The sequence below is a fragment of the Pongo pygmaeus genome, chromosome 23 (genome assembly GCF_028885625.2).
Source record: "Pongo pygmaeus isolate AG05252 chromosome 23, NHGRI_mPonPyg2-v2.0_pri, whole genome shotgun sequence".
Classification (NCBI taxonomy): Eukaryota; Metazoa; Chordata; class Mammalia; order Primates; family Hominidae; genus Pongo; species Pongo pygmaeus.
In genome coordinates, this window is record NC_085931.1 from 47,836,820 (window position 1) to 47,857,547 (window position 20,728).

The 20,728-nt window shown below is 53.2% G+C and overlaps 1 protein-coding gene across 2 annotated transcripts; it reads left to right on the top strand.

The window, feature by feature from the left end:
- The first annotated feature begins 284 nt into the window (after window positions 1-284).
- On the top strand, window positions 285-20,405 carry NCF4 (neutrophil cytosolic factor 4). 2 transcript variants are annotated; one of them, XM_054470477.2, is made up of 10 exons: window positions 285-497; window positions 6,501-6,585; window positions 7,369-7,522; window positions 9,805-9,875; window positions 12,826-12,953; window positions 14,061-14,118; window positions 14,735-14,833; window positions 18,057-18,187; window positions 18,433-18,498; window positions 20,013-20,405. In XM_054470477.2, the coding sequence occupies exons 1-10, from the start codon at window positions 466-468 to the stop codon at window positions 20,206-20,208; spliced, it is 1,020 nt and encodes a 339-aa protein (XP_054326452.1). In that variant the 5' UTR covers window positions 285-465; the 3' UTR covers window positions 20,209-20,405. The 2 variants fall into 2 exon arrangements, with proteins under 2 accessions (XP_054326452.1, XP_054326451.2); XM_054470476.2 differs by having other exon boundaries at window positions 18,057-18,498; window positions 20,013-20,144.
- Window positions 20,406-20,728: the final 323 nt, after the last annotated feature.

Below are 20,728 nucleotides of genomic sequence, written 5' to 3' on the forward strand. Positions count from 1 at the left end.
GAAGAGTTTGGGCAAAGGCTTGGCAGTAAGAGAATAAGGGTTGGGCTTGATGGGCCAGAGGATAAGTGACTCCCCAAGGTCATAAGACACCCTGATGGCTGGGACCCCATCTCTGATAGAACAAGGCTTCTGATACCCAGCTGAGGCTTGGCGCCAAGGACTGACATCAAGGAAGTGGATTCCTGCAAAACTGGCACCCGAGGGTCCACTTCCTCAATTTCTGTGCAGCTGGGAGGTGAGGTAAGAGGAAGTGTGGGCCACAGGCTAGGCCCAGAGAGCCTGGAGGAGGAGCCTCTGCCAGAGTGGAGAGAAGCAGGCCTGAGCCTCCCCAAAGGCAGCTCCTGGGGACTCCCAGGACCGCAGGCTGAGACGAGAAGCAGGGTGGCTGGAGGAAGTGAGAGGTGAACTCAGCCTGGGACTGGCTGGGTGAGACTCTCCACCTGCTCCCTGGGACCATCGCCCACCATGGCCGTGGCCCAGCAGCTGCGGGCCGAGAGGTGAGTGCCGGGGTGTGGCCGCCCCCGGGCCTTCTCACTGCTCCTCATAGGCCTTGGGGACAAAGGCCGGTCCTTCTGCAGTCCCTGATCAACATGAGAGGCTGGGGTTGAGTCAGAACCCAAATACTCAGAAATGCAACCTCTCAGAACTGCTTTAAGGAAACTTTGAGCTGTGGCTCACCACTCTCAGACACAAATGAGAACACCGAGTTTCCAAGAGTAGGAGTGACTTGCCCACGGTCACACAACGAGTGACCGGCAGTGTCTGGAGAGGAATGCAGGTGTCCTGGGTCCCAGGCTGGGGCCCTTTGCTTCACATGGTGATCAGCAATGACTTTCCATCTTCTGTGCAAACAGAATTCACAGAATCTGGCTTGTTCTTCCTCTAATCAGGGCTTGCCTCAAATGTCACCTCCTCCAAGAAGCCTTCCTGACAGCCCCTACCTCATTGCTGTCTGACCCTTTGCCCTATTTCCCTTTTCTGACTGGTTCTTATATTACAGGAATAATATTATATGCTCATTTATTACTTTTTTCTTGAACATTGGCTCCCCCACGAGAAGCAAGCTCCGTGAGGTTGTGTCCGTTTTGATCACTGCTGTATCCCGAGAAGGTAGCTCATCCCTACTGAGCACCAGGACCAAGGGCTCAATAAATGTTGCTGAATGAATGAATAAATGAATGAATGAATGGGTGGATCTTTGAGGTGGAAAAGGTCTTAGATTCTTCTAGTCCAACCTTGCCATTGTACAGATTGGAAATCTGAGGCCCAGGGAGGATAAGAGACTTACTCAGGGTCACAGAGAGTGACTGGCAAGGTTGGGACTTGGAGTACAGCCTCACCAGCATCTAGCCTTGTCGCTTGGGAAGCATTTTCAGAATTTTTCCTCAGTAGCCAGGTCTGAACTCTGAGCTGCGGGGGCCCTGAGGACGCAAAGCCTGGCCCCTGCACCCCCTGGATTGGAACAGCAGGTGACCTCTGTTACCTACGTGGAGGCCACTCACGGGGTCACCAGAGACAGGCCAGGCTGGTGTGTGCCTACGCGGGGAACAGAAGGCCCATGCTGGGGCCTGGGGCTGGAAGTAGAACCTGAAACGTGGGTGGGGGCAAGGGCAGCAGAAGCAAATGCTTAGAGGGGAGTCCACGTGGCCTTCTTGAGCCTCAGAGTGGGGCGCAGGAGCTGGGTAAGGCTGGCCAACCTGAATTCCTTCCACCCCACACATGTTCCTGGGGGACCCAGCCGCACGCAAACTCGAACCTTCCGGAAGCAGCAGCTGCTTGAGGCTTGGGCACTTCCTACTTTCTGGGGTACAGGGTTCAGGGGATGACGCCGAGAGCTGACCAGCAGGACTGTGTGCTCCCTCCCCCGCTCCCTGTCCCCTTTCAGCTGCCTTGGCCCCCAGAGGGGGAGGGACTGCTTTTCATGAGGCCTTGAGCCAGGTACTAGGGGCATGGGGGCTCCCTATACCTCGAAGGTCTTATCTGAAAGTGAGCCTGGATTGTTCTGCTTAAGGTCAAATCAGAGAGTACAAGGAGAGGGCACAGGTTCGCGTAGCGGGGACTTTCTAGAACCCCAAGGCGAGACATCCAAAGATGGGGAGGGCTGCCTCAGGGGTGGCAAGTTCGGTTCCAACAGACATGTTTTGAGCACCTACTATGTGCCAGGTGCCAGAAAACCTGCCCTGGCTGCCCTCCAAGGATTCTTCCAACCTCGGCCTCCCCCAGGGCAGGCTCCAAAACCTCCCCCAGGCCAGGTTCCAAAGTCTGTGAACTGTGCGAGTATGTCTTGAGCCAGAACATCCCGGCCCAGCAGGGCCTGGGTGAGGTCCCCAAGGAAGCGGATATTCCAGGGGACTTCCGGTTGGGTTTGCTGCTCTTCTTGCCCGCCCCGCAGGCAGTCAGGCCATTCTCATGCTGCCCATCAAAAAACTCCATAAATGCAGATGATGGTAGTGGCCGTGTATTGAGCAGTACTGAGCACCTATTGCATGCTGGGCTCTGTTCTGGGCACTGGGATGTAGGGTGAGCAGAGTCCTTGCCCTCGTGGGGATTTTAGGGCTGTGTTTGTTACAGATGGGACTGCACGACCACCCGGAGACATAAGTACTTCTCCTGTCCCCATTTTACAGAGGAGGAAAGGAGCAGAGCACAGGGAGGAATCTTCCCAAGGGAGCTTGATCGTCTTGTCCCCAGTGCTGCGCCTATACCTCGAGCATTTGCCAATGTCTGTCCTGCTTGACCCCTTCCTCAGCCCCCACCACCCCAGGGAAAACTCGACGTCCCTCTGCGAGGCATCAAGGCGCCTCGTGAGCGGGCCCTGCCTGTCTCTCCGACTGGTCTCTCATCACGTTTTGCCTCCCGCTCAGTGCTCCAGCCATGCTCAGCTCCCTGCAGTTCCCTGAACTTGCCTCTTGCACAGCTGTGGACTTTGCACTTGCCATCCTGAGACCAACTCCTCTTTGCTTCTCCCAGCTGATCACTGGTGCTGCTTCTTCTGGGAAGCCCTGCTTGACCACCCTCAGCCCGAGGATGCCCTCTGATGGCGCGTGAGCCTCCATAGTACAAGCTCCTGCTCCCAATCTCTCCTGTCTGCTGCATGCTTGATTCTTTGAAGGAATATAATAATGGCCAGGCTCCTGTTCTAGTTCAAAATGCCACGTGCTTTTCCTTCCCAGCACTATGCCCATTTGAATTATGTCATTATTTGTTTAGTGTCCAGCGTCCCCTTCCCTTCTCCTTGGAGCTGTGAGATCTGAGACGCCCATATGTCTTAATGGGCTTAGAACAGTGTCTGGCCCACAGGCAGTGCCACATACAGGTTCGCTAAAATTATAATTATTTTAGACGGAGACACAGGCCGAGAAGGGCTGGGAATTTTTTTAAGTTCACACAGCAAGTTGCCGGGAGGCTCAGAGTGCAGGGCAGTATGGCAGTGTTTGGTAACAAATTTCTGGAGCCAGACTGCTACTGCTTGGGCTCAAATCCCAGCTTCCCAACTTACTCGGGCTAATCTTACTGTGCCTCAGTCTCCCGATCTGTACAAAGGTGACACTGTCTTAGAAGAGCACCTGGCATCCTCAGGAAATAGGCAGCTGCCGTTCTTATTACCCAACCTGCCTGCCGCCCTGCTCAGGGCCATTTCTACCCTTTAGGTTCCTTCCTGTGCACCCCCCACCCCCACCTTCCCACCTTATTGTACTGCAGAGGAAATTACCCAGGACAACACAGCCTCAGGGGAGAAAGTGGAGGAGGAAGCTTCTCCCAAGGATATCACCACAGGAACATGTGTGGAAAGTGAGTGGGGCTGGGAGGGGGGATTTCCACTAACTGCCCACTGCTACCCTGAGTCACCACCGCGTGGCAGCCCCCTGAATTCTGATGCAGCCTCAGATTCTAGGTCATGTGGGTCTGGCGTGGACTGGGACTAGGGTGTATAGACTCCTGAGGTCCTAGCCAGCTCTGGGGCCTTGGACTTGGCAGCCCCTGCAATCCCCCAACTACCGCCGCCCCCCCGCCCCCACCACTGTCTCCCATTTCCCAATTGCCGCACCAGAAGAATCATAGTTGCTTCTTGTTTCCTTGTCTGTCTCCAAGTGGCTGGACTCAGTGACTCATCAGAGACTCCTGGCTGTGCCTTCTCCCGCTCCTTGGCAGTCTGTTTCCTCTTCCCCTATCTGTCCCTCTCAGACCTCTCCTCTGTTCCCTGATAGCTCTTCACCTAGTCAGGAGTGGGGTGTCTTAGCCACAAGCCACAGGCAGAAGGTTATTCCTACCTCGCCCCTTTTAGCCGAGACCCCCATGCTGAGATCCTGAGCTATACAGCAGGCCTCTCAAATTAGCATGCCCCAAACTGAGTCCATCAACTCTGCCTCCCGTCCCCATCCTGGCCAGAAGTGTGGGTGTCACTCTTGACAGTGCCTTTTCTTTCACCTCCACATCCAAACAGTGCCCAACCTCTCCTGATCATAACTTAGGAGCAACAAGAAATTGGTAATGTGTCTGTTGGAAATGCATTAGGCTGCAGGGAATGGAGGAACTGACCACGGCTTAAACAAACCGGTGATTATTTGGTCACCTAACAAGAAGTCCACTTTGGGAGGCTGAGGTAGGCAGATCACTTGAGGTCAGGAGTTTGAGACCAGCCTGGCCAACATGGTGCAACCCTGTCTCTACTAAAAATACAAAAATCATCTGGGTGTGGTGGCTTGTGCCTGTAATCCCAGCTACTTGGGAGGCTGAGGCAGGAGAATCACTTGAACCTGGGAGGTGGAGGTTGCAGTGAGCTGAGCTCACACCACTGCACTCCAGCCTGGGGGACACAGCAAGACTCTGTCTCAAAAAAAAAAAAGTCCAGAGGTAAGCCATAGTTGGTTCTGTAGGCCAGTGACATCAGGACTAGCACCCCAGAGATTCCTTTGGCCTTTCTCGTGTCTTGCCTCATGGAGACAACATAGCTGCTGTAGGTCTGGATGTCACACTTGCTTCAAGACTGCTTTCAAAGGGGGAGACCATGCTGAGCTTGTCCATCCCTTGGGATCAGGAAAGCAAGAACTCTGGGGAGGCTCCTGCACCAGGCTTCCTCTTAGGTCTCATTGGCCAGAACTGGTCACATGGTTGCTCCTAGCTGCAAGGGAGGCTGGAAAACAGGAGCTGGATGGTGATGTTTGGCTCAGACCCATCATGATATATCACCTTGGGGCTAGGCACATGGCCACTCTGAACAAAACCAGTGCTCGGTTAGCCAGGAAGAAGCAGAGGATACAGCAAATGCTCACAGTGTCCACCAAGGTTGGTGGCCCTTGTGTCTATCTCCTCCTGTCCCTGCTGTCTGGCTCAGATGCACACAATCTCTTAGTCGGACCACTTCAGGACCTCCCAGTGGTGCTCTCTCCTCTAAGTCTCTGCCCATTCTTTCCTCCCCACACACCTGCCTGAGCTGGCCCCTAAAGCCAAAATCATATTTATGTTTTACTTTCTTTCTTTCTTTTTTTTTTTGAACTGGAGTCTGGCTCTGTCCCCCAGGCTAGAGTGCAGTGACATGATCTTGGCTCACTGCAACCTCTGCCTCCTGGGTTCAAGCAATTCTCCTGCCTCAGCCTCCCAAGTAGCTGGGATGATAGGTGTCATTTTTGTATTGTCTGCCTCAGCCTCCCAAAGTTCTGGGATTACAGGCATGAGCCACCATTTTACTTTCTTCCAAAGCATGTTTTACTTTCTTCTGAAGCCCTACGTGACTCCCCATTGCCTACATAAGTTCCCTACTTGGCCCTTGGGATCCTCCGACTGGCCTCACCTGCCCATTCAGTCTCAGATCACACTGGCCCCAGCCACACAGATCCGGGCCCACTCTGCAGGTCATGCTGCTCCCACTGCCTGGAAGACCCTCCCCAATTTCTACCTGGCAGATGCCTATTCTACCCTCTAGACCTGCTCACATGTCATCTCCTTTTTGAGGATTTCCCCAACCTGGGCACAATTAGGCAGTCTCTCTATGGGGGTCCCATAGCACTCCATCCAGGGCACGTGTTGACTTTGTTTACACCTGTGACCCAGGGCCTAGGACAGGGCCTGGTATGGAGATGTTTGATGCCTTGTTCCCAGGTGAATCTGTGCAATTGACAGCAATGTGTTAGACTATAATTTGGCTATTGCTATATGGCCACCAGCTTCCCATTCCTACACTCAATATGGCCACCAGCTTCCCATTCCTGCACCCAGTATGGCCGCCAGCTTCCCATTCCTGCACTCAATATGGCCGCCAGCTTCCCATTCCTGCACTCAATATGGCCACTAGCTTCCCATTCCTGCACTCAAGGCCTGGGCTGTGGCTTGTTATGTCCGTATTCCCAGGGTCAGTGGCTGGACCTGGCCTGGGAAGAGGTGCTGAGAGACCAATGTTGGATCCACAACATTAGTTTGCTTTGCACTCTACCTCATACCCCGTGGACCCACAAAACACATCAGGGTGATAACCAGGATTTCTTTTCCTCTCCTTCACACAGTGACTTTGAACAGCTTCCAGATGACGTTGCCATCTCGGCCAACATTGCCGACATCGAGGAGAAGAGAGGCTTTACCAGCCACTTTGTAAGACAGACTCCTAGTCCTTCACCCGACAACCTCTGAACTTCCACCCAGCTGACCTCTGAACCTTGCCCTCTGACCTCTGAACCTCCAATTCTCTGATCTCTTAACTTCTATCTCAGTGGTTCTCAACAGGATCGATTTTGCCCATTTGCCATTACCCTGGAAGATTCTGATTATTGCATCTTGGGGCAAGTCTACTTCACATTTAGTGGATAGAATCCAGGGTGCTGCTAAACACCCCACCGTGCACAGGACAGCCCTGTCCCCGGTAAAGAACTATCCGGCCCCAGCATGATACTAAGGTTGAGAAATCCTGATCGCGTCCTTTGACCTCAGAACCTCCACCTGGAGAGTCGGGGGTGAGGGACTTTAGTGTTGCCCCCACAACACTTCTGTCATATTCAGACACAGATGGAGGAGGCATCCTGCGCCCACAGCACAGCCAGGGGCAGGTTCACTCTGCACCATGACCTCCAAGGCATGGCTCCTCATTTCTTGGGCCTGAGTGTGTGTTTGGTCTATTTCCAAGGGCTCTTGCCTCTAATACTGGGTCTCACTTCTTCTCTTTTTCCAGTTTTTTTTTTTCTTTTATTTTCATTTTTTTTAGCAAAGCTCGTCTGCTTCTGGGGCACCAGCCTTTGACTTGACAGGGGTCTCCTTCTCCAGAGACCCTTCTGCATCCTTATCCTCATCATCTTCCTCCTCCTCCTCTTTTCCCCTCCACCTCTTTTTGGCTTCTGCTCCTGGCCCCTGAGCCTTCCCCACAACCGCTGTCCTCCTTAGGTTTTCGTCATCGAGGTAAAGACAAAAGGAGGATCCAAGTACCTCATCTACCGCCGCTACCGCCAGTTCCATGCTTTGCAGAGCAAGCTGGAGGAGCGCTTCGGGCCAGACAGCAAGAGCAGTGCCCTGGCTTGTACCCTGCCCACACTCCCAGGTAGGCGGCCACTCCCGTCCTGCTGCTGCAGAGCTGCTGACTCTCCTTCCTTCCAGGGCCCCTGACACTGTTCTGTGATTTGATCTCAACCCCAGTGAAAACCGTTCATGTAGTTTATAGCCCCCACTACTGGCAGTTACGGGCTGCCAAGCCCTCCCCACATGGCTCCCCCTGCCTCACGCTGTGGCTTCCACCCCAAGCACTCTAGCCTCACAGCCCCGGACCTCTGATGACCATCGTGGCCACTCGCTCCTGCTGTCCCCTACCAGGAGGCCACAGTCTGGAGCACTTCAGCACCCGGCCTCCCTTCCTCAGAGACAGGAATCCCCCAGTCTGGTCCCTAAACACACTGACTCACCTCCCTGCCCGCCCTCAGCTTCCTCCCATGAGACCAGCCCTCTGACTTCACAGTCTTGGCTTCCAGCATCCCTGTGCCTCTCCTTCTTCCCCTGTCCTGCCAGGAAGCTGGGCGGCCTCACGCCTCTGCTTGCAAACAGTCCCCTCGCCCCCTGGCCTCCTAACACGCACCTTGGACAGCGCCAAGCCCTTAGCTGCTCAGCACCTGCCCCGCAGGAGGAAACCCTATCATGAAAGGGTTACACGGGGGTGGTCTCAGCAGCGCCCTTCATGCCCTGCAGGCCAGAGACAGGGACAATTGTCTCCCTTCCCCAAGCCTCAGGGACCCTTCCCCAAGCTCCAACCCCACCTCCAGCTTGTTTTTTCTGTCTCTGTCTCTCTCTGTCTCAGCATATGACCCCGCTCCTTCTCATGCAGCCCCACCAAGGAACTTGAAGCTCTCCCCAGGAGTCTTGCCTGCTCCAAGCCAGCCTCCCCTCTCAGGCTTCATCACTTTCCCTCCTCTTTCTTTTGGGGCTCTCCCCTGACAATCTACCCCTCCTTTCCCTTGTATATTCATCTTCCCCTTGATATACGAACTCCCTCTGCTAAGCGTCTCCACAGCCTCAACCCTCTTCTGTCTTTAAACAATCCTGAGCCATGAAACACCATTCTTACAAGCCTCCCTGAGCCTCCGTGCCCCCAGGGCCCCCAGAGATCTCTTTCTTCTTCCTTTGGCAATCAAATTCACGCGGTGTCTCACCTTGGCATGGCCATCCTCTCCTTCACTCCTCAGCTTGGTTTAGCTCTGACTACTCCACTGAAATTCCTCTCGGTGAGGTGGGCCATGACCCATCAATTCTGGCTTCCATGGCCAGTGCCAAGCCTCATCTTCACACCCCTACTCCTTCCTCTGTTAAGCTTCCTCCAACCTCCTGAGGCAGCAGTGTCTCCCAATCCCCTTCCTACCTTACTAGAGACTCCTTCAGCTTCTCTGTTACAGAATCAACCTTCTCTGCTGCTCCTTGGAAGGTGGGGATCCTCTGAGCAGACATCCTCTGTCCCCTGCCTTGTCTTCTTATTCCAAACACTCACCCTGGCAAACTGACCCATGTTTGGGACTTTAATTGTCACGTTCTTGCTCCTAACTCCCAAATGTCTAGCTCTAGCCCAGACCCTCCTACCGCCGCCACCATCACCTCCGTCCGTCTCCTGGACACCAGGAGCTGGGCAGGTTTCAGGCTTGCTTCCTCGTGGGGGTTCTCTTGGTGAATGGTTCTACCAGTGCGCCCACCTGAAGGCACCTGGAGGGGACATTTGTCTCCTAGTAGCCCATCAGATTTCCTTTTCCTCCAGAACACTCTGCCTTGAGCTTGAGGAATTGTTCATTCATCCACTTAACAAATGCTCATTCATCTGGGCATGATTCTAGACCCATGGTTCTTAACTTTGGTGGTATGTGGACGTGCCTTGAGAGATGGAAAGAATCCTGGTTCCTGAGTCCTGCCCCCAGAGATTCTGATTTAATTGCTCTGGGGCAAGTGCTACACAGTGAGATATGTACAAGCTCCTTGGGTAGCTTGAATGTGCAGCCAGGGTTGCCACTGTCCTGGGTGATGGGGGTACAGCTGTGAGCCAAGCAGGTGAAAATCCTGCTCTCTTTGAACTAAGAGTCGTGTGTGTGTGTGTGTGTGTGTGTGTTTGGATGAACAGGCAGTAAATAAAAAAGTAAGACAAGAAAAATATCAGCTGGTGATAGCACAACTCAGAGAATGAAAGTTGGATGGTGCCAGAGTGGCCACTTCAGCGCTGTGAAAAGATAACAGGGAAGAATGCTGAGCCATCGGGAAGGGGCTCCGGCCAGGGTTCCTGGCCTGCAGGGGCAGCCCTGAGCCCTGGGGCCATGTTGGGCCAGGCTCCTAGGACAGCTCTTTGTCTCTTCTCAGCCAAAGTCTATGTGGGTGTGAAACAGGAGATCGCCGAGATGCGGATACCTGCCCTCAACGCCTACATGAAGGTACCAGTGGGCCTTGCCACCTTGGCACGTGGAAGGGCATGCAGTGTTGGCGGGGGAGCCCACGTACCATCCCTGGGTATGGCTTTGGGAACTGGAGCTGGCTCTCTGGCTCTGATGGCCCCATCTTCAATCCCCAAAGGCCTGGTCTGGGGAGAAAAACAGGATGCGTCCTTAGGGTTCCAGGGATAGGAGCAGGAGCAATGGAGAAGGTACAGGAGCCACACTTGGAATTGACAAGTCTTCATTTAATGTTCCAAGCCCCACAGGTGAATGTCTGTGCCAGGCATTAAAATACAAAGGTGAATTCCATCCAGTGCCTGCCCCCAAGGTACCCACTATCCCATGGGAATGCCAACAGGTGGATCATAAGATCACACGGAGACATATGTGTGCCTCCGTCATGGGGGTGTGGCCAAGCAGGCTGCAGGTTGCTCATATAGCATCTTTGTGCAAACCAGAGAAGGCCTCCTCTGGGACAACACACCCCCTCACCTGAGCATGGGCTGGATTTTAGCTACACTCACGGGTCTTGGCTGGGGGCCCTTGTGTATTCTCCGAACTGCAAACTCTGCATCTCTGTGAGATGGGAGCATAGAGGAAGGAGCATCTTAAAGGCGGAGGCAAAGGTGGTCAGGAAAGGACTTCTACCAGCCAGAGCCATGCAGGAAAGCGTCAGTGTTCCTCATGAGGTGGCAGTGAGTGCACCGTCACTAGAGGCCTGATAGTGACCTCAGGAAGCTGGCAAGGGAAGCCCTCCTCCCAGCCCAGAGGCGTCCTCACAGCTGAAGAGCACTGGACTAGGATCCTTTAGTCTTGACTCTGACACTGACTGGCTGGGTGATTTGGGGTGAGTTGCCCATCCTCTCTAGGCCTTGGTTTTCATACTTGTGAAATGGGACAGTGCCCTCTAGTATCACAGGAGTGAAGTTGGGATCTGTTGAGAGCAGGATGAGAAAGTGCTTTGTAAACTGTGAACCTGCTTCCAGAATGTGAGAGATCTTGACTCTTGATGGAGGAAGGGAGCAGATGGAGGGCAGAGGAGGTGGGAGGAAGGAGGACAGAGCAGGTAGCTGCAGGAATCCTGGGCTCTGAGCAAGGAAGAGGGAGGGAGGGAAGCTGGGTGGGCTCTAGCTGCTCCTTCAGGGTGGCTGAGGCTCCACCCTTCTTCCCCTGGGCTAGAATAGGGGAGTGGGCTCTGGAGGGAGGGAGGGAGGGAAGGAAGAAGAGAAGGTAGGAGGTAAGGTTGAGGAACTGGGGCTCCTCATTCCACACCTGGTCTTAGCAACCAGCAGCCCAGAGGATCCATCTCTGCCTCTTTGTTTCCGATTGGGCTCCTGGAAGCCAGAGATCATTCAGTGCAGGAATCTCTGCCATGGCCACCCCATCCTGTGCTTGCATACCCTCAGAGACGGGGAGCTTGCTATCACTCTGCCCTGACCCAGGCTGCTTGTCCCATTGTTGGGCAGCTATGAGAAAAGCCCAACTCTCTGTAAGTCCCACACACTGGTCTCACCCCACCCTCATGAAGAATGTGAATCACGTGATAATGACAACTGCCTGGAACTGCATGAAGAGCTTTGACTGGCAACCAGGAGGCTCCTGATACACGTTTATGGATAAATGAATAATCTTATTTAATCCCCTCAATAACTTTTGAGTTAAGTGTAACAGAGCAGTTAGGTAGGTGGGATGAGATTTGAACTCATATGTCTGTGATTCCAGGGTTTGAGCTCTTACCCACTGTGCCTCATTGTAATGAAAATGACAGTAACAATGATGATATTTAACTTTGATGGGCACCTGTTATATGCCTGGTGTTGTTCTAAGGATTATGCATATATTTACTCATTTAATTCTCACATAATCCCACGGGGGAGAGGCTATTATTGTCCCCATTTTATTAATGACCATCTGGAGCCAGGTTTGCCCAAAGCCACCCAGCTGGTGACAGGCAGAGCTGGGATTCGATCCCAGAAGCCCCTGACTCCTTAAACACCTCCCAGGCTGTCCCCATATGACAGCCTTTTCCGGGCTTTGCATCCCCAGTTCCTCTTGGACAAAGTTCCCCGACCCCACCTTATCCTGCTGCCCCCATGGGACCCTCTGCAGGGCTCTGGGTGCCTCTGGAGCCTCAGCACCCAAAGCCAACTTCAGTGTCCCCAGACCTGTGCGCTTGGAGTTTGGTGAGATGACCCCGCCAGGCTCTGGGTGCTCACGTCCTCACAGCTTCAAGGTCTTTGCGTCGTGGTGGGTGTAACCAGCTTGGATGAAACAAGGACACTAGGGCTCAAGTCCAGGTCCTGCCACTTAGCTCTGCTCTTCTGGGCCAGGTACTTTCCCTCTCCAAGCATCAGTTTCCTCAACTATGATATGAGATAAAGTCTCAGGAAGCATTTTGTAGTCCATAATGCCACCAACTGTTGTTAATTTGGGTTATTTTGGGAGCCCCCTACCCCCGCCGACTGTTGTCTCACCTTGAGCTTTGGGTAGCCTTTAGTGGCAGATGGCTCTGGGTGCCCCAGCTCTGTCCCTTGCTAGGCTGTGTGGCCTTGGGCAGATCCCTTCACCTCTCTGATCCTAACTCATGGGATGTCATGAGATGGAGCAAGGGCACGCATGTGATACCCACCTGGTAAAGTCACCGCCAGGTCATGTTACTTGTCATCACCATTATTGCTGTTTCTGGAGAACTTTAAGTCTTTTCCGAATGGACTCTTCTCAAGCCCCTGGTCCCTCTCCTGATCTTGGACCCAGAAGCAGAGCTTGTGAAGTATTACCTCCAGCATGCTGAGTTTTCTTATTTTTTAAATAACGCGTTTCTGTTATCAGGCATCATGCATTAGTAAAGAGAGGAGGGCTGATGTCAGGGCTCGGGGATGGGACATCTGGGCTGGGGTGTCCACATCTTTCTGCTGAGTACCCCACCGGTTCTGCTATCTCACCCACGCAGAGCCTGCTCAGCCTGCCGGTCTGGGTGCTGATGGATGAGGACGTCCGGATCTTCTTTTACCAGTCGCCCTATGACTCAGAGCAGGTGCCCCAGGCACTCCGCCGGCTCCGCCCACGCACCCGGAAAGTGTAAGTGACCAGCCCCTGGGCTTCCACATGGCCAGAGCCCTGGGTCCCTGCTGGAAAAGCGTCTCTTTCCCCTGAAAGGAGAGAAGGAAAATACAGATCGGCCATATCCCTGGACACTCCAGGATGATTTGGTTTATTAGATGGGTTTAGAAAGTCATGTTCAGGCTTGGAGGGACAGAGGGTGTGTGCCTTTCAATGTGATAATAAGGACTGGAAGACAAGAACTGGGATATTGACTCCAGAGAGTTTTGTGCCACAGCAACCACTGGGGATAGCCCAGAAGCTCTGGGTGCCTGGAAAGAATTGGGGGCAGAGAGGAGGGAAGAGCTACCCCATCCACAAACATTCTCTGAGCATCTCTGGGAATGCCTTCTCCCTGGTGTGTTGGAGCTCCGTGGGGCCAGCTATGGCTCTGGTTGTATCATGCTGGCCTCCAGGGCACACTGCTCCTCCCTTATTCCAAAAAGCCCATCCCTCCCACCAAAAATTCAGCCACTCGTAGACTGCTGAGCTTCCAAAGCCCAGGTTGTTGCTACTAAGAATTCGGGGAAAAGCAGGATGGAGCTCCTGAGCTCCCCACCAGCTCCTCCCTCTGCTTCCTCCCACCAGTGTCTCCAAGGGTCCTCTCCATGCCTGGCATCTCCCCTGTGCACACAGGCAGGTGTGTCTTAATTCCAGCTGTGCCGTGTGGCAGCCACGGGCCCCAGAGCAAGGCACTTCACCTCTCCAACCTTCAGTTTCCCTCAGCTGAAAAATTAGAACAGTCACATTTACATCAGAGCTTGGTTGTAGGGAGCAGAGGAACAAACACATGTGAACACTTTGGCAAGTGAAAGGCACCGAATGAGCGTGTATCCCCTTCCCCACCTGCTTTCTGAGCCTGGCTTCCTGGTCCATAAAGAAGGGAAAACAATCTCACCTCCAAAGAGGTTGTGAGGATTTGGGGACAAGTGTGCCCACCCAGAGGAGCAATTGCAGCCATATCTCAGCATCTTCTCTCTCCCTTGCCTTCCCCGCTCCTTGCAAGGGGCTCCTCTGGACACAGAAGCAGGAAGCTGGGCCCTGAGAGAATCACAGGGCTAATAAGCCCCTCTTCTCTCTCCACAGCAAGAGCATGTCTCCACAAGGCAACATTGTTGACCGCATGGCAGCTCCGAGAGCAGAGGTACCCTCCACCCCTGTGCTGGCCAGGTTCTCACACTGTGGGCATTGGCCTTGGCCCACCTGCCAGCCACTGGACCTCTCCTGCTGGGCACTGCTGTGTGCCTGGGACAGTGCTGGGCACTGGGAGGAAGGAAGGGATTAAAGCCTCAGCCTCTGCCACTGGGGGTCCCCAAGCCCAGCTAAAGGGAGGGAATGTGACCAGCGTGTGGAGCCAGAGGAGAATGCTTCCATCCCTACGCTCATCCAGCCAGTTTGCCTGGGCCTCCTCTGAGTCGGCCCTGCCTTAGGCATGGAAGCCGCAGAGATGACTCAGACAAGGCCCAGCCCGCGATAAAGCCTGGGGACCAGGGTGGGTGATCAGCCCAGAGAGTTCGAACCCTTCCCTGTATGCTCACCTCCACCAGGTCTGGAAGGAGCACCCATCCTGGAGTCAGAGAGACCTGGGTTCAATTCCCAGCTCCTCCACTAAAAAATGGGGTGGCCTCAGACAAGTCGCTTATTCTCCCCAAGCCTCAGTTTCTACATCTGTAAAATGGGAGACTAAAGTATGTAAGGCACTTCTATAGGAACTCAGTGAGTGTTTTCTCCTTCCCTCCTTACTGCACGCTTCTCCTCAGGCTCTATTTGACTTCACTGGAAACAGCAAACTGGAGCTGAATTTCAAAGCAGGAGATGTGATCTTCCTCCTCAGTCGGATCAACAAAGACTGGCTGGAGGTGAGTTCAGAAGTGAGGATGGAGGTGAGATTGGAGGTGAGGTTGGAGGGAAATTAAAAGTGAAGATGGAGGTGAGGGTGGAAGTGAGATTGGAGGTGAGGATGAAGGTGAGGGTGGAGGTGAGATTGGAGGTGAGGATGAAGGTGAGGGTGGAGGTGAAATTGGAGGTGAGGATGAAGGTGAGGGTGGAGGTGAGGATGGAGATGAGGGTGAAGGTGAGGATGGAGGTGAGGGTGGAGGTGAGATTGGAGCTAAGGTTGGAGGTGAGGATGGAGGTGAGATTGGAGGTGAGGGTGGAGGTAAGAGTGGAGATGAGATTGGAGGTGAGGATGGAGGTGAGATTGGAGGTGAGATTGGAGGTAAGGTTGGAGGTGAGATTGGAGGTGAGATTGGAGGTGAGGATGGAGGTGAGCATGGAGGTGAGATTGGAGGTGAGGGTGGAGGTGAGATTGGAGGTGAGGATGGAGGTGAGGGTGGAGATGAGGGTGAAGGTGAGGGTGGAGGTAAGGGTGAAGGTGAGGATGGAGGTGAGATTGGAGGTGAGGGTGGAGATAAGGGTGGAGGTGAGATTGGAGGTGAGATTGGCAGTAAGGTTGGAGGTGAGGATGGAGGTGAGATTGGAGGTGAGGATGGAGGTGAGTGTGGAGGTGAGATTGGCGGTGAGGATGGAGGTGAGGGTGGAGGTGAGACTGGAGGTGAGATTAGAGGTGAAGATAAAAATGAGAATGGAAGTGAGATTGGAGGTGAGGTTACAGGTAAAGATGGAGGTGAGGATAGAGGTGAGGAAGGTGAGTTTGCAGGTGAGGATGGAAGTGAGATTAGAGGTGAGGATGGGGGTGAGTTTGGAGTTGAGGATGAAGGTGAGGTTGGAAGTGAGGTTAGAGATGAGGTTGGAGGTGAGGTTGGGAATAAGGATGGAGGTAAGGTTGGAGGTAAGTATGGAGGTGAGAATGCAGGTAAGGTTAGGCTGAGATTAGAGGTGAGGCTGGAGCTGAGGTTGCTTCAGGCATTGTATGCTTGAGAGACTGAGGATGGTCTCAGAAGGCCTCAGGAAAGAGATGCTATCTGAGGATAGTCCTGGAGATCCAGGCAGGTTGGGGAGCCTGCGGGAACACAGCCTTTGGGGAGGCAGGTGTTCAGTGGGAGCAGAACATTCTGGAGCTCATGCAGCTGTCTTTGGTTCTGACCCTGAAAAATGGGTTGCTTAGGGCAAGTAAGTTAACCTACTGAGTTTAGTTTCTTGGTCTGCAATGGGTGTCTCAGCAGGGGCACTACTGAGACTGGGGCCAGATGGTCCCTTGTGGGGTTGTCCTGAGCATTGCAGGGTGTTCAGCAACATCCCTGGCCTCTCCACTAGATGCCAGCAGCACTGCTAAGTTGCAACAATCACATGGCTCTCCAAATATTTGCTCCTGAGGGGTGAAATCACAACCACTTGTGTAATATGGGACAACAGTACATACCCTGCCCGCAGCAATAAAAGCTGCTGATGAAGAGTGTGAACTCAGAGTCAGCCTGTTTGGGCCATTTCCTAGCTCTGTTTTTTACTAGCTTTGTGGACCTTTGGAAACTTGCTCAAACTTGCGGTTTCCTTTTCTGTAAATGTTTCTGCATCAGCTTCCTGGAAGGGGTAAAGGAGGTGGTAGATGGCCAGGGCTCGCCCCAGAGCCTGGATATGCGGCGCCTGGCCAGGTACTAGGGTCATTAAGAGACATAAATGAAACTTCAAAGCCAGGGCCTTTCCCGGTCACTGCTTTGTCCCAGTGTGGCCCAGAGAAGGGCTCCGTTCTGACTCAGTGAGTGGAGGTGGGAAGTGGCTGTGTTGGGCCTTGGCCTGGGACCAGCCTTTTGTATTAGGTCCTGTCTTCAGACTTAGTGCTCCTGTGGGGAGTGTCTGAAGGAAGTTCTGGGACAGACCCAGAGGCAGGGTCAGCCCCTGGGGGTCCCAGGACCTTTAAGAGCTGGGTTGGGTCCCCGGCGTCCAGGCCCTGGAGAGGAGCTAGTAGTGGCCGCTGGTTTAGCCAGTTTAGCAGTTTCCGTTTTACCCTAATCATAGATCTCCATCTCAGGAACTCAGGGCTCTTACAGAGGCCTGAGGAGTATCTCTGGATCACTTTCCAGAAATAGAAAACATGTATTGCCTTCCTGTTTTCCGGAAAGTCCTACTTATCAGTATGCTGGCTAACTTCTGGCCTCAGGTTGAAGGTGGGGGCAGAGGGGCAGGGAGGGGACCACTTTGAGCCTTGGTTAATATGTTTGTAAAATGGCATGTAAATAATCCATCTTCCACAGGGTCGTTGTGAAGATGAACAGAACACGTGCCCAAAGCCCAGGCCGTGGCCGGGTCTGGGTCTGATTTCTGGCTACTTGGTCTAGAGTAGCGGCACAGTTGTATCTGATGAATGAATGAGTGAGTGAGCGGGATCAGCAGCAGGCCCTTCCTCACCCCTCATCCTCTTCCTCCCCTGTTCTATTTTCCTCTGTAACACCAGCCGCCATCTGACTCACTGGATAGGTCATTGTTCACAGCGCGCACAACCTGTCATTCTCCATCGTACTGGAAACTCCGTGCGGGCAAGGACTTATTATTATTTTTTTAATTATTATTTTTTCTTTGAGACAGAGTTTCACTCTGGTTGCCCAGGCTGGAGTGCAATGGCATGATCTCGGCTCACTGCAACCTCCACCCCGCCAGGTTCAAGTGATTCTCCTGCCTCAGCCTCCCGAGTAGCTGGGATTACAGGCCCGCGCCAACACTCTTGGCTAATTTTTATATGTTTAGTAGAGACGGGGTTTCGCCAAGTTGGCCAGGCTGGTCTTGAACTCCTGACCTCAGGTGATCCACCAGCCTTGGCCTCCCAAAGTGCTGGGATTACAGGTGTGAGCCACTGCGCCCGGCCCAAGGACTTTTATCTGTTTTGAGAGCCCAGAGCCTGTCACGTGGCTGGTCCTCAAGAAGTCTTTGTTGAATGAATAAGTGAATGAGTGAGATAAAAGCAGCTTTCTATATAAATCCAGATTCTGGCATATTGTAAAACCCAAATATAAGCCTTCTTAGAAGTGACCAGCTCAGCGAACTTCCTCGCTTTCTCTCCTCCCTCTACAGAAGAAGACCTGGACCTTGTCTGCCTTTCCCCATCATTAGAACGGGGCTGAGGGCTCTGAGGCATGGCTCTGCTGCCTCTCCTCTCACCAGCATGGCATCCCTTCTCTTCCTCTGCAGGGCACTGTCCGGGGAGCCACAGGCATCTTCCCTCTCTCCTTCGTGAAGATCCTCAAAGACTTCCCTGAGGAGGACGACCCCACCAACTGGCTGCGTTGCTACTACTACGAAGACACCATCAGCACCATCAAGTTTGTGGCCTGGGAGGGAGGGGCCTGTCCAGCCTTCTTGCCATCCCTACCACCACCACCCCTCACATCACCCTCTCATGGGTCCCTCTCCCACTCCAAAGCCCCCAGTGGCTCCCAGATGAGCCACAATGCTGTAACAAACCATCAGCGTCTAGCGTGGCCTGGCCAGCCTCATTCCCCTTTCCCCCACCCCATGCCCCACTTCCAGCCTGATGCCTCCTTACTCCAGCCTGTCGCCCCCTTAGGGACATCGCGGTGGAGGAAGATCTTAGCAGCACTCCCCTATTGAAAGACCTGCTGGAGCTCACTAGGTGAGGGGCTGGGAACGGGGCTGGGGAGTTAGACACTCTGGAGAAGAGAGCGCCAGGAGAAATGTTAAGCACTAGTATTAAGGTGCTAGGGGTTTTGCATGTACTTTGTCTTCTCGTTTTATCCGCAGCCCAGCCCTGCAGGTTAGGCAGCATCTCCCCACTTTAGAGATGAGCGGGGGGAGCTGCAGGGAGGTTAGGGGACTTGGCTGAGTTCACACAGGTTGTGGGTTTAGATCCGGATCTGCAGCTGGAGCTAAAGTCTCTCTGGCTGAAATCCTTGGACTTGAACCATCCACTCTCAGGGACTCACTACCCCCCACCCCCAGGTCCAGGACATTGCTGGACAATTATTTTACAGAACGGTAATGGCATTGTTACATTTCTGACTATAAAAGTTGTACCAACTCATTATATATTTAAAAAGAAATGTCAGTAACCATGTCAGAAAGATACAAAGAAGTGAAATCACCTCATATTTTTACTCCCCTCGTTATGTGACATACACTCAGATTTCTTCAGTACTTACACCCCACACACACATGCACACACAAAAGTTACTTTGCCTGCACAAAATCTTTCAGTGGCTACATCATTAATACGGCCACGCGCTTTTGCTGGCCTCTTAGGATTTCTACTTTTTTACTACTCTAAACGACATTGTACAGACCATCTTAGTTCACCTATTTGATGATTTATCTGATCATTTCCTTGTAGTGATTTTCAAGAAGTGGATTTGGGGATTAAAGCGTTTGCAAGTCTCATAGGCTTCTGGCCCACATTGTCAAATTACTGGTAGAAAGCTCAGATCAATTTCTACGTGAAGGATGCGCATCTTCCCGCACCCAGGCCAGACAGTTCCTGTCCTTACAAGGTTCTCCTCAATAGCCTCACACAGGTGTCTCTGAGGCTTTATACGGCCCTACTCTGTGCCCAGTCAAACCCACTCTTCTTCACAATTCTTAAGCCTTTAGCACATTTATACACAAGACATTTCAGGCTGTGCCACTAATTTCCTGTGAAAGTCTCTTCTCTCTTTTTTTTAAGATGGAGTCTCACTCTGTTGCCCAGGCTGGAATGCAGTGGTGCAATCTCAGCTCACTGCAACCTCTGCCTCCTGGGTTCAAGTGATTCTCCTGCCTCAGCCTCTTGAGTGGCTGGGATCACAGGTGCATGCTACCACGCCCAGCTAATTTTTATATTTTTAGTAGAGACAGGGTTTCACCATGTTGGCCAGGCTGGTCTTGAGCTCCTGTCCTCAGGTAATCTGCCTGCCTCGGCCTCCCAAAATGCTGGAATTATAGGCATGAGCCACCGCACCCAGCCTCTTCTCCCTTTTAGGCCTCGATATCCCCATCTGTACAATGCGAGTTTAGATTACTTGGATGACATGGGCTTGTATCAGGTTCTGACTTTTTCTCACTCCTGGCTTCAGGACATAAAACTCTTTTTGCCCCCTCTCCCTACCCCTACCCCACGCTTAGGCCCTTTGATTATCCCTGACTTTTCCCATGCAGGCGGGAGTTCCAGAGGGAGGACATCACTCTGAATTACCGGGACGCTGAGGGGGATCTGGTTCGGCTGCTGTCGGATGAGGACGTGGCACTCATGGTGCGGCAGGCTCGCAGCCTCCCCTCCCAGAAGCGCCTCTTCCCCTGGAAGCTGCACATCACGCAGAAGGACAACTACAGGGTCTACAACACGATGCCATGAGCTGACGGTGTGGTGTCCCTGGAGCAGTGAGGGGACACCAGCAAGAACCTTCAGCTCTCAGAGGAGATTAGGACCAGGAAAACCTGGGAGGACGGGTGGACTTCCCATCTTTGAGGCTAATGGACCCGTGGGGCTTGTAATCTGTCTCTTTCTACTCTTTACATCTGATTTAAATAAACCATTCCATCTGAAAGGGGCAGGCTGCGGGAAAGAGTGTCTTTCATGGGGAGTAAAATACCATTTAATGAGCATCCACGGGGGGCCATTTATATCTGGCAGGGGCCCTGGCTCTGAGACCCCTGTCCTGCCACCCCATTTCCTTGCTCTGTCCCTGTGTTGGGGGGAAACCCAAGGGTCCCCAAGCCGTACTCTTTCTCCCTCCCACTGCTCCCCTTTTCCTGGGATTGGCCACCTGCCCCACAGAAGTGATCTGCTCTGGGTGCCCTCTGGGGTCCCACCAATGCCAAGTCCTCCACTGTGTGATGAGGGTCAGACGCTCTCCTCTGCCTCCCTGTCTCTG